The sequence below is a fragment of the Perognathus longimembris genome, chromosome 3, assembly GCF_023159225.1.
Source record: "Perognathus longimembris pacificus isolate PPM17 chromosome 3, ASM2315922v1, whole genome shotgun sequence".
Classification (NCBI taxonomy): Eukaryota; Metazoa; Chordata; class Mammalia; order Rodentia; family Heteromyidae; genus Perognathus; species Perognathus longimembris.
Genome location: NC_063163.1, coordinates 71,853,672 through 71,869,011, shown reverse-complemented (window position 1 = coordinate 71,869,011; position 15,340 = coordinate 71,853,672). Strand labels below are relative to the sequence as shown.

Below are 15,340 nucleotides of genomic sequence, written 5' to 3'. Positions count from 1 at the left end.
GCATTTCCGACAGGAAGAATGGGGCAGGGGGCTGGGCATCTGTCAATCAGGACTTAAGGCCCTGGACTCCCATCACTCACTTCCTGTCCTTCCAGACCTCACCCAGCCATATAATGGTTGCCCACAGTCCCCTGAGCCGTGAGAACATTCTGGCTGGAGGTGCAGCCTGGAAAGCAAGCTCTGTCCAGCGCAGTGGCACAGCGCAGCCGGGAAGAAACTCATTAAACCTCCTTAATGACAAATGCTCCAGCAGGCGGCTGGCAGAGAGAAGTGATGGCTCCAGCTCAGGTGACTGTCGGTGAGACTCAGCCCTGGGGGGAGGGGAGTCCTCTGGCTCCAGCTTTCTTGTCTGAAAGCTCTGCCAGCTGCAGCAGCTCCCACCCTCCTCCTGGCTGGTCCCCAACAAGGGGGGAGGGTACAATCACAGGATCTACTTCAATGCTGGCCCCCCAGCCAAGAGGCAGCTGTGTGGAGGTGCTGGGGGATGGGGGGCACATGGAAATGAGGGAGAAGCCAGATCTCCATCCCTCTAGCCCCTGCCACAGGCATCCCCTGGACTCCATCCCCTGGACTCCACCAGCCTTTGGAGGCAGCATTCTCCCCTAGTCCCTCTAGGATACCTGCTCCCTTCCAGGGGAGGGAGGCATTGCCATGGTAACAGCATCTGTGCAGGGTGCTCGTCCAGCCACTGCAGCTAGACCCAGGAACAGCTTTCCAGAAGGCCTAGCAGAGGTGAGGATGCTGGTACCCAGGCAGGGGGTGAGGGTGCAATCTCTGTATGAAGACCCAGTCCTAGCACCTAGCCCCCCCACCCACCCAACTCTTAGCCTTGTTCTCCCAGGACACCCCCCTCCCCAATCCTGCAGGATGGATACCAGGAGGTCCAACCCTGCACAAAAGAGGGCTTGGCACCCCAACACAGGAGCACCTGGCTACCCCAGGTACCCTAGGAGGAATTCTTGCCAGACCCAGAAGGGAGGTTTCTGGGACAGGAAGAGCAGCTTGGACACATGGGCATGAGAAGGTGGATGATGCCCTCCCTGCCCCCTGGAGACAAAATGAGACACAGGCCTTGGAGCAGTGGTTCCAGCTTTAATGGGGACACAAGGGGCCCCATGGCTCTGGCCCCCAGTATCTGCTTTCCGCAACTGAACAGAGGAACTGGGCAGAAGGAGAATCAAGTCCAGGTCCTCCTGCCTGCCCCTGGGATTGGGAGGTGGGGGGAGCACAGACTAGGCCCCCTCCCCTAGGGCTGGGGGCCTTCCCACCCCTACTGCCTTTCTAAAGGCAATTCCCTCAGGGGGAGTCTGGCAGGGACAACCCCAACTGCAAGTACACAGGCAACAGGAAGCCCAGAACCCCCTTGAACAGCCCCCTAACCAGCCATTTTGGGAACAATAAATACTGTAGCGGGGCAAGGCTGCAGCCTGCAGCCCTGCAGGCTGGCCGCCCTCAGCCCTCACTCTGTGCGTAGGATGATATGGATGCCAGAGTCTGTGAACACTGGGCCGCTCATCTCCCCCGTCCGCAGTGCGAAGGATGCGTCTTCAAATGGCTTCTGCATCTGACCTGGGGATGGGGAGGGGAGAAGAGGGACAAAGGGGAGGAGAAGGAGGCATCCAGGACTCAGGCTGGGCTGCTCTGGCAGATGGGGCTCCGGCCTGGACTCATTCATCATCCACTTTATGGCCCTGTCACAGCTGAGCTGCAGCCCAGCTGGGGGTGGCAGGGCCATTAAGGAGGCCCTGGGAAGCCAGAGACAGCATGAGCGATGGCGGGCAGAACAGCGACCACTGCTGTGCATTTAGAGCCCATTTCCATGATGAACTCATGCTAGCTGCTCATATGTCACCTGTCCCCCAGGCAGTCCCTTGCTCACTTCCCTCCCAGCTCGTCCTGGGCGCCAAGCTGAGGCTCCAAAGACAACCAGGATTGAGGATGGAGGACAAAAAATAGAGGTGGAGGAGGAGGCAGCTAGCTTCCTCAGTCCAGACATGGCAGACCTAACCTGGGGGCTGTCCACCTCACCTTGGTTCTTCCCCTCCTGTGATGTTGGGAGAAATCTAGGGGACAGGGCCCTGGAGTCTCCTCCTACCCTCCTTCCAGCCCAGAGCAGGGCAGTGTCAGAGCCTGAGGGGGCTGTGCTGCCACCTGGTGGGCTGCAAAGGCAAGTGCAGCAAGAACCAAGGGCCCTCCCCCCCTACATCCCCATCCCTCCCCCTCTAGGGCCGAGGGTGGTGCTGGGCCCAGCCCACCTCTGCTGAAGGCACCCAGGTCTCCTCTGGCCTTGGCCGAGCTGCAGTCGCTGAACTGTGAGGCCAGAGACTCAAAGTCCTCCTCGCCCGATTTGATCTTCTGGATGTAGCCTGTGAGGACAATGGGGGCCCGCGTTAAGGGCACAGAGGCTCTAGAGGGTGCTGGGCTCCCCACCAACGCCCCTATAACTCTGTGTGACCTCCATGGACAGGCCAGAGGAGAGTTACCTCCTCGCCGACAGAGGGTGGAGGCCCCTCACCATGTGTCATATTTAGGACAGGTGGGGCACAGGTGCAGCCCCGATGAGCCTCCTAGCCTCTGTGTGAGGCACAGGTTGCTGGGGGGCCTGGCACGTGTGATTCGCGGATATACACTCCCATGCACACTCCCAGGTCCCTGGGTTGGGCAGGTACAGGAGCCTGTGACATAGACACCTGTGACACAGACACGGGGTGGCCCACCCTGTCTGCCTACTGCCTGGGCACACGAGGGCATCTCCATCTTTCCAGGGCAGTGGCCAGGCCCCAGGGCAGCCACATAGCATTTTCCTGACCAGCCAGCAGCTGCACTTCGTGGTGCAGAGGTCCCACCCACCCTGCCCGGCTAAGCCGCGGGGCGCGCCAGCCAGGAGTGCAGTGCCGGGTGTGGTGCTACAGAGTCTCATGAACCTAGGCTGACTTCAAACTCCTCATCCTCCTGCGGCTGTCCTGGAGTGCTGGGATAACAGAAGTGCTCTACCACCCCTGGGTTTGTAGTGTACTTTTCTGTCTGAGCCACACAAGGCTTTCTTCCACACACCTGTCACCCTCCCTGCTGCAGGCTACCAGACACACCACTGGGTGGATGCTGGACAGAACCCCTCAGCACCCCTGAGCACATGACTAATGCTGAGGCCAACACCCCACCTGGATGTCTGCCTGACTCTGGGCCAAGTCAAATTCCCCAGGAGCTCCTGGGCCTCAGATTTCTGAGGAAGGTTAATGCCCCATGACCCACCCAACTGGCACCGTGGTAGGCAGCCTGTCCAGCAGCAATGTGGGTGTGTGACCTGCTTCTGGAAGAACACAGAACTGGCCACCCACAGACCATGGTGGCAGGAGCGTCGTGCCCAACACTGAGGTCCTGACAAACGCCACCACCCACCACCATCTCCCTTCTCTGAGGTCTGCATTCCAAGGCTGCAGCTGCCCCTACTTGTGTTTGCTCTGCCCATCAGCTGCAGCCACCACCATGAGGCACTGGTGGCCCTGTCAGGACAAGCCTGGGGGATGCACACAAGCCCCCTTCCTGTTGGCCTGCACACTGCAGTGGCTTCTGCCTGTAAAATCCTGGTGCTATGAGAACCTGTCCCTAGGGGATGCAACTGATGTCACAGTTCCTGCTTGCCCTCCCATTCCTTGGACTTGCCCACAGAGCCTCAAATTCCCCTGTCCTTTCTGCATGGAGCACAGTGGCCATCCACTAACCTGGGCGCCTGCCCACCTCTCAGAAGCAGGAGGGGATACAGAGTGGAAACAGCACTCACAGAGCCAGCTCCAGCCCCAATCCTCGAGTGTCACCTTGTTGTATCCCCCAGCAGCTGGGGCCACAGGGGTCCCAAGACTGGAGTGCCCAAATTCTCCACACATGCACATACATAAGCAATATCCATTTCAGAACAAATAACCAGCTGGGCGTGGTGGTACACGCCTGTGATCTCGGCCTTCAGGGGGCAGAGGTAGGAGGATCGCAGGTTCTAGGCCAGCCTGGGCAACCTAGTGATCAAGACTGTCTCAAAAAGAAGAAAAATGAAGAAGAGAAAGAAGAAGCACCATAAAGATAGGAAAGGTCACGTGAGGACAAAGGCGGCAGTTATGTGCAAGACACAGATCTCCCTAGAAACTGAACTGGCTGAAGCCTGATCCTGGACTTCTGAACTAAGCCACCGGGTGTGTGGCGTTCTACAAGGCCAGCCCAGGCTAATTACTGTAAATACTTAGGGGAGAGTGAATGAACCAAAGGCTGGCTGTGACCCTAAAAAGGCACAGAGACACGGGCCAGCCCTCACTTACCAATCACTAAGCTGCTTTCAGGCTGAAGGTGTGCAGGAGGGAGGGGTAGTCAGGGAGAGAGGGGACAGATTCAGCTGCTGTCCCAGCAAAGCCAAGGCCTGGCTTAAGCTAGCAGGCTGAAAGCACTCCAGCAGGCTGCAGGAGCCCAATGCTTGTCAGGGCCTGGGCAAAAGGACTGCTGCTCTACTCTGGGCCTCCCTGAGACCCCCATCAGTGGGTGCAGCCTGCGAAAGTGCAGCCCAGGGCAAGAGGGAGTGAAGACTTGTCCAAGGCTCGTTCTGCTCAGTCAGACAAGGACAGGGACAATGACCCTGGCGGGCGGGGCTCAGGTTACTGATGGCCTCTGGCCGTAGCCCAGCAGCTGCAGAGGAACAGACGCTGAGAAAGAGCCTCCGCAGTGCCGTGGAGGCTTGGGAAGTGCTGGTCAGCTGCAGGCAGCCTGTCCCCTGGGCCAATGGGGATATCAGGGATGCTCACTAGATCCAGCCTGCCAGCTGGGGTGGGTACCATCTCCAGATCTTCTCCAGGTCACCTGAATGGGCCCTGGCCATGGAGGGTGATTGAGGTCCGGAGCAAGGAAGCACTAACATGCATGCCAACTGTCCAATGGATTGCCCTGCCCCAGGCAGGACACTCAAGCAGGAGAGGAAGTTCCTGGGCTAAGAAGCCTCCCCCTGCTCCGGTGTCCCACTTGCACACACAGACCAAGTGGGGATCAGAAGTCTAGCATATGGGGGCTGGGAATATGGCCTAGTGGCAAGAGTGCTTGCCTCCTACACATGAAGCTCTTGGTTCGATTCCCCAGCACCACATATATGGAAAACGGCCAGAAGGGGCGCTGTGGCTCAGGTGGCAGAGTGCTAGCCTTGAGCCGGAAGAAGCCAGGGCTGGTGCTCAGGCCCTGAGTCCAAGGCCCAGGACTGGCAAAAAAAAAAAAAAAAAAAGTCTAGCATATGGGCAGAAAGTGGCAAACCCTGAGCCTCCTGTTCCCACCCACAAGTGGCCACCGATGCTCTCAGGAGGAAGCTACTTGCTGGAGGCATCATGGCTGGCACCGGAATCAGTGCTGTGCCACTCAGGGCCCACTCTGCTGCTGATCTTACATCACCTTCCCCCAGTACCCCATCCTGCCCCTTCACCATCACCACATCCCGATTCTGCCTCCTAAATCCGAAATCTACTTCATTCCTCCCTGCCTCACACCAGGCTCCCAACATGGAGCTTCTTCATGAGAGCCCTCTGCTGGAAACGGGCCCTCATCATTCTAGCTCCAGCCAGCCATTTCTCCTTGATCATTTTAGCTTAGTTTAGTTTGGGCATTAGGTCAGAAATGGAAGCTAGACGCTGGTGGCTCACACCTGTAATCCTAGCTATTCAGAAGGCTGAGATCTGAGGATGGCAATTTGAAGCCAGCCAAGACAGGAAGAAAGTCTATGAGATAGCTCTAATAAACTACTAAGAAAAAGCTGGAAGTAGGGCTGGGAATATGGCCTATTGGCAAGAGTGCTTGCTTCGTATACATGAAGCCCTGGGTTCGATTCCCCAGCACCACATATATAGAAAACAGCCAGAAGTGGCGCTGTGGCTCAAGTGGCAGAGTGCTAGCCTTGAGCAAAGAGAAACCAGGGACAGTGCTCAGGCCCTGAGTCCAAGGCCCAGGACTGGCAAAAAAAAAAAAAAAAAGCTGGAAGTAGAGCTGGCTCAAGGGGTACAGCGCTAGCCTTGAGAAAAGAAAAGAGAATTTCACGGACAGCATCTAGGCATTGAGTTCAAGCCCCAGAATCCTGCGCCCCCCCACCCCAATACACACACAAAATGGAACCCTAGACCTCAGGTATGCTATACAAGTGCTCTACCAATGAGCTACATCCCAAGCCCTTTGGTTTCTGAGACAAGGTCTTGAAAACTGCTCAGACTGGTCCTGAACTTGTAATCCTCCTGCCTCTACCTGCCAAGTACCTGCGGTTACAGGCCTGCACTACCAAGCCTGGCTTCTCTAGTTCACTCTTATGGGGTGTGGCCTGAGACCAGGGATCACTAGAGCTAGGAGGACTGGAGGACTCAAGAAGTCACCTCAATCCTTCCTCTTCTTCCCTAGCCCCCACTCAGTCTGGGCGCTGAGCAGCTCACTTCTCTAGCCCAGCACACCTTGCCCTAGACCTTTCCTGAAGGGACAGCATTCTCAGGGCCCTCCACAGCCCTCCACACCCTGCTGCCTTCAGAACACAGCCAGGCCTCTCACCTTGGGTACTCTTTCCTCAGCCTGGACGGGACCTGCATCTCCTGCCCAGCCCTCCTCTGCCCTCACTGTCCCACCTCCACACACCAAGGCCTGGCAGGGGCTACACCAGACCTCACCGTTCAACACAAGCTCACTGATCTGGAATGTATGCGTGTGTGCCTGTGTATGCAGGCGCAGTATCCTAGGGGCCAATGGAGGGCCTGGCTGTGGGACAGCAAGTCTACCAAAGAGAGCAAGGACCTGCTCTTGGCTGGGTCCTGCACCACCAGGAACACTGGCTGTAGCAGGGCCATATCCAACATGCCATGCCCAGTTATTTATAATGAATCCTTCTGGCAGCCCTAGGAGGCCACTAACTGCTACCCAAGAAAAGGACTAAAACTTAGCCCAAGATCAACCAGCAAGGGCCTGGCAGAAGCAAACTGGACCCCAGGTGGGTCCCATCAACTCTGTTGGCTAGCTCGGCTGGCACCCCACTGAACAAGTAAGTGCCAAGGCCCTCCTTGACTACAGTGCCATTCAGTACAGTGCCCACCCGCTGATGGCAACCCAGAGCCTCGTACTGCCTCACAGAATGTCCACAACAGGCCTGGAGGCAGGGGCACCATGAGGCCCTTGTCACAGAAAACTGAGAAGACTGAGTCTTGGGTGAGAGAAAAGTTCTGAAGGTCCCACAGCAGGCAAGGCACTGGTACTGTGTAAAATCCCTGGGGTGCCCACCCAACTTGGGCTGGGTCCTCTGCTACTACCTGCCTCACCCCAACTAGGAAATAGCAGACAAAAGGAAAGAGGCTGGGGATGCCTGTAATCCCAGCTATTGCAGAGGCCGAGGTAGAAGGATGACAGTCCAAGGCTGTTAGGAGCAAAAGTTCTAGACCCCACCAGAAAAACCAACTAAAAGCAAAAGGGATTGGTGATATGGCTCAAGTGGTGGAGTGATTACCTAGCTAGTATAAGGCCTTGAGTTCAAACTCCCCATACTACCAGAAACAAAAACAAAACAAAACAGAAAGCCAGAGAGGCAACCATCTGGGCTATGCTCACATCACACAAGGCAATTCTGTGCCAGCCAATGCCACACTGAGCAGAGCAGGCTATGGGTGAGGGGCGCTGTGAGCTCCATAGGGCACACTTGGGCTACAGGGAGGGAACACCCGGGTCCCTTAGGACACTGTCCCAGCTCTGCTCACCATTGATCAGCTCCAGGGCCTCCTCCTTGGTCCGGGTGATCTTCTCCTGCCGCCAGGATGAGGGCCGCCTGGACTGGCTGTGCTTCACCAGCAGGTGTGAACATCGAACCCTGGCCGGCTCCCCCTGGCCATTTTTGCTGTTGATGCCACTGCTGCTGCTACCACTGGGTCGCTCCCATTGGCTAGCATTGGTGATGTGGTTGAAGTAGTACACCCGGCCTGTAGGGGAGGGGGTGGGCAGGACTCAGCTGGGGCTATACTCAGGACAGCACCCTGGACTGGCTGGTGAGAGACCTTCTCTCAGCAAACTCACTCAGTGTCCACCACTGGCAACAGGCTCATAGGTACAGGCCACCATGGAAGACTCGGAGCTAACACAGCAAGCAAAGCCAGACCAGGCCATTGTCACTGATAAAAAGACCAGACTGATGGAGGAAAGGAAGCCGGGAGCAGCAAGGAGTTCAGGTAATGAATTCAGCAACCAGGACATCTGGGTTCAAATCTGGCTAAGCTCTTTAGTCTATGATCCTACCTTCCCAGGGCCTCCGGTTTTCTTACCTGTAAAGTGGAGATTCACAGTACCCTGGGGCTGGGGATATAGCCTAGTGGCAAGAGTACCTGCCTCGTATACACGAGGCCCTAGGTTCGATTCCCCAGCACCACATATACGGAAAACGGCCAGAAGCGGCGCTGTGGCTCAAGTGGCGGAGTGCTAGCCTTGAGCGGGAAGAAGCCAGGGACGGTGCTCAGGCCCTGAATCCAAGGCCCAGGACTGGCCAAAAAAACAAAAAACAAAAAAACAAAAAAAAACACAGTACCCTGCCTGTTGGGCTACTGGAAGAACTAAGTTCACACATCTGTAAGATGCTTATGACAGAACTAAAGCTTTTCTTTCCATTAGACAGGCTATGAAACGGAGGATGTACCTTCTGATAATATGGTGATGGGCAATGTATTCTGCACGCTGACCCTGCATCAGGCACATCCAGAGGCTAACTGGAGCTCAGCTCACTCCACAAGCTCTGGTCTCCACTCTACCTGGTGCCCTGGGTTGCAAGGCTAGGAAATAGCACTTTTGGGACAGATGTGACCCAGGCACTGAGGAGCATCAAGAAAAAAGACAGAAAAGAAGCCAGAAGATTTGGGGTTTAAGTCTAAGGCCTGGAAGTTGGCCTGGGTATATTAGCACTATAAGGAGTTGGGTGTCACCTATGAAGAAGGCTGTCAAGGTGTCAAAAAATGGCCAGAATGGGCCTAGAGATGGGCAGAGCTGGCCTAACATCTCATGATTCTCCTGCCTCTACCTCCTGAGTGCCAGGATTACAGGTATGCACTACAATGTCCAGCATCAGGTTTATGCTGGAGGTTCACTCACAAAAGGTCTAAAACAGAATAGGCAAAAGAGTATGGGTTCTGTAGAAAAATCTAGCTGGTTCTTTAAAAAATGTGTGTGAGGGGCTGGGAATATGGCCTAGTGGCAAGAGTGCTTGCCTCCTACACATGAAGCTCACGGTTCAGTTCCCCAGTACCACATATATGGAAAACGGCCAGAAGGGGCGCTGTGGCTCAGGTGGCAGAGTGCTAGCCTTGAGCGGGAAGAAGCCAGGGCTGGTGCTCAGGCCCTGAGTCCAAGGCCCAGGACTGGCCAAAAAAAAAAAAAAAATGTGTGTGAGGCACAGCACTAGTGGCTAATGTCTATAAACCTTGCTACTCAGGAGGCTGAGATTTGAAGATTGCCATTTGAAGCTGGCCGGTGCAGAAAAGTCTGTGAGACTCATATCTCCAGTTAATCCAGTTAATCACAGAAAAAGTCAGAAGTGGTGCAGTGGCTCAAGGGGTAGAATATTAGCCTTGATCAAAGGAGCTCAAGGACAGTGCCCAGGCTCAGAGTTCAAGCCCCAGGACTGTTTTGTGTTTTTTTTAAATTATGTGTGTGCTAGTCCTGGGGCTTGAACTCAGAGCCTGGGTGCTGTTCCTGGGCTTTTGTTGTTGTTGTTGTTTCTTGCCCAAGGCTAGCTACTCTACCTACCACTTGAGCCACAGTACCACTTCTTAATTTTCCTGTGATTAATTGGAAGTAAGAGTCTCATAGACTTTTCTGCCTGGGCTGGCTTTGAACTATGACCCTCAGATCTGAGCCTCTAGAGTAGCTAGGAATGAAGCCATTGGTCACCAGCACCCAGCTCACTGAATGACTCTTAAAACTTTAGCTATGGACTGTCATCTGAAAAATGGCAGCAAGAGTAGAAGGATATCAAATCTAGTGGGGTTAATGTGGACAATCGATGTTTGCAAAGTATTCTCGAAGAGCCTGATGTTCAATCAGTAATTACTGCGACTGGCATTACTATGGACTCTGGAAGGCAACAGTGACCCCTGATGGAAGTTGACAAATGCCACCAGAAAGGGGGTTCTGCAAGTAGGGTGACTAGATTTAAATCCAGTCCTCGACCCCTAAAATGCACGATCTCAGTGAGTTCCAGTAGTGTCCAAACCTCAATGGCCTCACTTGTAAAAATAGGACTATTAGCTGGGTACCAGTAGCTCACCCATGTAATCCTAACTACTCAAGGAGGCTAAAATATGAGGATTGCGGTTGAAAGTAGCTTAAGCAGAAAAGTCCACGAGACTCCAGTTAACCAGCAAAAAGGTAGAAGTGGAGCTGTGGCTCAAGGGGTAGATAGAGGGCCAACCGTGAGAAAAAAAAAAAAAAAAGCCACGGGGCCGTGCTCGGACCCTCAATTCAAGACCCAGGACCTGCACAAAAATAAAACATACTATTTTAACTGCATCCGTCCCAGACAGTTGTGCCAATTTAGAGAGAGAACGTAGACTCGCACGTTGCTTGGTGCGAAATAATTATTCGCAATATCATTGTGATGAACGCTCAGAACGAGCGGTAGTTGTGGATGGTAGGCTGAGGCCACGCCCTTTGCAAGGTCTTGGGGTGACCTCCTCCCAGGGGGGCCCCTCTCCGGACCTAGCGGGATGCAAAGATGCATTCAGCGACAAGACCATGTCCTTCAAGCCGGACGACGAAGCGACACCCCCCCCCCGCCAAGTCCCTCACCCGCCCAACCCCGCCCCCTGCCTCAGTTTCCCCGGGGCTCATAGCCCCACAGGCCGTTACCCTAAGGGCGACAGGGAGGAAGCAAGGCCCCGAGGGACAGCAGTGGCCATCCCGCGGTGCTCGAGGAAGCGAGCTCGAGCTCTAACTTCCGTAGGCTCGTGCGGCTCCGCCCCAGCCCCGACCCCTGCGGCACCTGAGCTGCGGCTCATGCGCTTCTCCCAGCCGGGCGGCAGCTTCTCCTCATCCGCCATCTTCCTCCTGCCGCAGCGCCTGCTCCGCCTCCGCCGCGCCGCCTGAGATCTGTGCGACCGCCTACCGCCGCTACTGATTGGTCAATTGAGTCCCGCCCTGAGGCAGGCTCACAATGTTCATTGGACTTACTAACCGTCCGTCTGTCACTCTGGTTTCTTATTGGATAGAAAGCAACGGCGGGCGGATCTACTCATGGTTTACCTGAGCCCCGCCCCCGACGGCCTCATCTGGGCTCCACCCCCTCCCTCTCCTCAGCAACCTAGTGGTGGGAAGATAGGGGAGCCCGCCCTTTTCGACGCCCTTCGGCAAACGCCGAAGTCCGACCCGCAGAGCCCATCCGGGTGAGACAGAGTGTCTTGATTGGCTACCGAAGCTGCAAGTCCCGCCTCCCCGAGCCGTTCTGAGAGGCCCACAAGTCCCCACGCGGAAGCGGCGGGCCGGTCTGGAAGTCAGAAGCGGGAGCTGCCTTTGCTGTTGTCATAGTAACGCAGTTGCCTTAGTGACGAACAGCTAAGAGCCCAAAGCTTAGACTTGGCTGCGCCTTCCTCCCCCTTCCCACCCCTTTCCTCCAGCTGTCCAAAGCTAACCCTGCTCCTTTTATTTGTTTTTGCAAGGATAACCATTTCTGCTGCTGACCCAAACACATGTCTTTTGCGATTAACTTTAACCGAGTCCCTCTCAATCTGGCTTCTTTCTTTGTCCTGGATGATTGGTGGGTGATGGCATTGCCAGTCAGATGAGAACACTGGAGGAGGTTTGGGTAGGAGGAGGTTAATTTTACATCCACCCACCCATCCATCTATGACACTGGCCCTGGTGCTTGAACTCAGGGCCTGGGTTCTGTCCCTGAGCTTTCTTGCTCGAGGAGACTGCTCTACCATTTGAGTCATAGCTCCACTTTTAGTTTTGGGCCAGTTAACTGAAGGTAGGTGTCATTTTTTCTGCTTGGGCTGGCTTCCAAATCGATTCTCAAATTTCAGTCTCCTGAATAATTCAGCTAGGATTATAGGCATGAGACCCCCGGCGGTCTGCCAAATTCAAATTCTTGCCAAGGTGATGAATTGAAAAACATCTTTTTGTGTGTTTACTGGCAGAGCCAGAGCCCAGTTGTCTGACAAAAACACAAAGACATGAATAAGTGAATGACAAGGCAACATAAGCCAAGTGTCTGTGGCTCCTGCCTATAATCCAGCTACTCAGAAGGCTGAGATCTGAGAATCCAGATTGGAAGCTAGCCTGAAGACAGGACAGACCACCCTCAGCAAGCTCCATGCCTGAAGCATTCAAATCTAGTTCCCCTAGAACAAATCATACTAAAATGAAGTAAGCCAAGCTCAGAGAGACAAACAGTGCATGTTCTCTCTGATATGAAAAAATTATATCTAAAATACACTGACTTGGGTATGCTAAATTATACAGGATTCTAGATATTCACACAATGAGACCAAAAGAAGATACACTTGAGAGAGAAACACAGAGGCTCAATGCCTAAGTGCTCTGCATATTTATGTAAAATAATATACATATTGAAACGCCAAGATATGGAAACAAGAGACTTTTTTAAAAAGTTTTTTCATGGGCTGGGGATATAGCCTAGTGGCAAGAGTGCCTGCCTCGGATACACGAGGCCCTAGGTTCGATTCCCCAGCACCACATATACAGAAAACGGCCAGAAGCGGCGCTGTGGCTCAAGTGGCAGAGTGCTAGCCTTGAGCGGGAAGAAGCCAGGGACAGTGCTCAGGCCCTGAGTCCAAGCCACAGGACTGGCCAAAAAAAAAAAAAAAAAGTTTTTTCATGATTCTGTCTTCTTTACCTTATGGTGTATTCAAGTGTATTACTGGCAGGATTGAGAAAGGAGGGTGCAGAACTCGAGGGGAAAAGGGTGAACAACTGCGGCAGTGGAGCTCACTAGATACTGATGGGAATCAACTATACAACTTGTGGGTGGAGACAGGAGGGAAGGACTGGGAATGAGGGAACAGAAGACACTGTATGAAAGGAAATGCACTCACTGCCTGATTCAGGTAATTGCAACCCCTCTGTATATCACATCTATTAATTAATTAATTTTTAAAAATCCAGTTCCCGGGGCTGGGGATATAGCCTAGTGGCAAGAGCGCTTGCCTCGTATACATGAAGCCCTGGGTTCGATTCCCCAGCACCACATATACAGAAAATGGCGAGAAGTGGCGCTGTGACTAAAGTGGCAGAGTGCTAGCCTTGAGCAAAAAGAAGCCAGGGACAGTGCTCAGGCCCTGAGTCCAAGGCGCAGGACTGGCAAAAATAAAAATAAAAAATCCAGTTCCCAAGGAAGGAGGCAAGAGGCTGGAACTTAGGGGAGTGAAGGTGCAGTGGCCAAGACTTAAGACATGTTTATGTACTGAGGATCTCAAGGTCCATAGGAAGAGAATGGATGCATGAAGCTGTGGAAGGCTTGGCAATGAGGCTGGGTCTGGGTCCCTCTTCCAATCCCTGTACAAAGCCAAGGCCTACAAGATCTTTGGCCAGGGAAAGGAGGGGAGGCATTGGGCCTCAAGTCTCTGTAAACACCAGAGATGATGGATGCTTACACAGATTTTTGGTTTTTTTTTTTTCATATACTCTCTACAGCATGCCAATGAAATGTGAAAACTTGGAGAAGACCTTGTCTTAGAGGAAAAATCAAAAAGAACTGAAAACAGAATAGCAAGCCTAGCATTGGTTCCTTACACCAGGCCAGACAGAAAATTCTACAATACCCCATCACCAATTAACCAGCAAAGTGGGACTGGAGGCTCAAGAAGTAAAGTGCCAGCTAAGCAAGAAAGATGAGTGAGAGTTTGAGGCTAAGTTCAAGTCCTAGTACCACCACCACCCCACTCTCCCCACTCCCCCCCCCCCAAAAAAAAAGAGAAACACAGTTTCAAGTTGGAAAAGTAAGGCTGCCTTGGTCTGTTTTCTGTATCTACATCTGGATACTAGAGATAGGGTTAACTTGTAAAGAATAACAGTTTGGAGAAAACTAACGGCAGAGAATTTATTCACAGAGTAAGATGAAAGTACGAGACAGCCAAATTAACAGACCCATTTTTTTTTTTCAGTCCTAGGGCATGAACTCAGGACCTGAGCACTGTCCCTGAGCCTCTTTGTGTTCAAGGCTAGTGCTCTACCACTGGAGCCACAGTACCACTTCTAGTTTTTTCTGTTTATATGGTACCGACGAATTGAACCCCAAGGGCTTCAAGCATGCTAGGCAAACTCTCTACCACTAAGCCACATTCCCAGACCCCACTTCTGACCTTTTTTTTTTTTTTATTGGAGATGAGTGTCTCATGAAGACATTTCTGCCCAGGGTGGCTTCAAACTGCAATCCTCAGGTTCCAGTCTCCTGAGTAGCTAGGATTACAAGTGTGGGCCACTGGCACCTGGCTCAGATCCATTCTTGAAATAATCTATCAATTCCTGAAGCATAGACCTCAGGAGCTTATCACCTCTTAAAAGTTCCAGCTGGAGGGGCTGGGGATATGGCCTAGTGGCAAGAGTGCCTGCCTCATATACATGAGGCCCTGGGTTCGATTCCCCAGCACCACATATACAGAAAATGGCCAGAAGTGGCGCTGTGGCTCAAGTGGCAGAGTGCTAGCCTTGAGCAAAAGGAAGCCAGGGACAGTGCTCAGGCCCTGAGTCCAAGCCCCAGGACTGGCCAAAAAAAAAAAAAAAAGTTCCAGCTGGAGCCACACACAGTGGCTCAAGTCTCTAATCCTAGCTACCTGGGATCAAAGTTAGACCAGGCAAAACAAACCACTCAAACTTCACATGACCCAATCTCAAGGGCTAGGCATGGAGGCCCAGTAGGAGGATTACAATCAGTGCTGTCCTGGGCATAAAGCAAGACACTACCTGGAAAATAACCAATGGAGGGGCCAGAGGGTGGCTTAAGTGGTGGAGTATCTGCCTACCAAAACTGGAGAGACTCTGACTTCAATCCCCAGGACATGTTGGATAGTGGAGGGAACTTGGGGGTGAGAAGCTGGTCTTATCTTAGGATTCTCTTGCTTCAGTCTCATGAGTGCTGGAATTACAGGTATTTGCCATCACACCTGGGTTCCCCCAGTCCATTGTTCTTCCGAGACCCAAAGCAAAAGTCAAGAGCCCTCAACTGTGCCGGAATAGTCTATCCCTCCCTAGCTGCTTCAGTCCACTTGAGCTCCCAGTGAGCAGTTATGTCTTGTCAGTAGAGTAACAACTAGATGCCAGCCCCCCCTCCCGAGATAGTCCCCAACAAACACAATAACAGAGC

At 53.3% G+C, this 15,340-nt stretch overlaps 1 protein-coding gene across 1 annotated transcript; it reads right to left on the bottom strand.

The window, feature by feature from the left end:
- Positions 1-986: 986 nt before the first annotated feature.
- On the bottom strand, positions 987-11,099 carry Pin1 (peptidylprolyl cis/trans isomerase, NIMA-interacting 1). The gene is made up of 4 exons (XM_048342323.1): positions 11,003-11,099; positions 7,740-7,958; positions 2,256-2,366; positions 987-1,569 (listed from the first exon to the last, which is right to left on the bottom strand). Exons 1-4 carry the CDS (start codon positions 11,058-11,060, stop codon positions 1,460-1,462), a joined length of 498 nt encoding a protein of 165 aa, XP_048198280.1. The 5' UTR covers positions 11,061-11,099; the 3' UTR covers positions 987-1,459.
- Between the last annotated feature and the right edge of the window lie 4,241 nt (positions 11,100-15,340).

What these genes read in the sequence shown, in the direction of transcription:
- Pin1 (XM_048342323.1), bottom strand. Translation starts at nt 11,060, where the DNA reads ATGGCGGATGAGGAGAAGCTGCCGCCCGGCTGGGAGAAGCGCATGAGC. An exon ending in GGCCCTGGAGCTGATCAATG is followed by an intron (nt 2,367 to 7,739) that starts GTGAGCAGAGCT and finishes TTGTCCTCACAG; the next exon opens with GCTACATCCAGAAGATCAAA. An exon ending in CCTGGGTGCCTTCAGCAGAG is followed by an intron (nt 1,570 to 2,255) that starts GTGGGCTGGGCC and finishes CCCCATCCCCAG; the next exon opens with GTCAGATGCAGAAGCCATTT.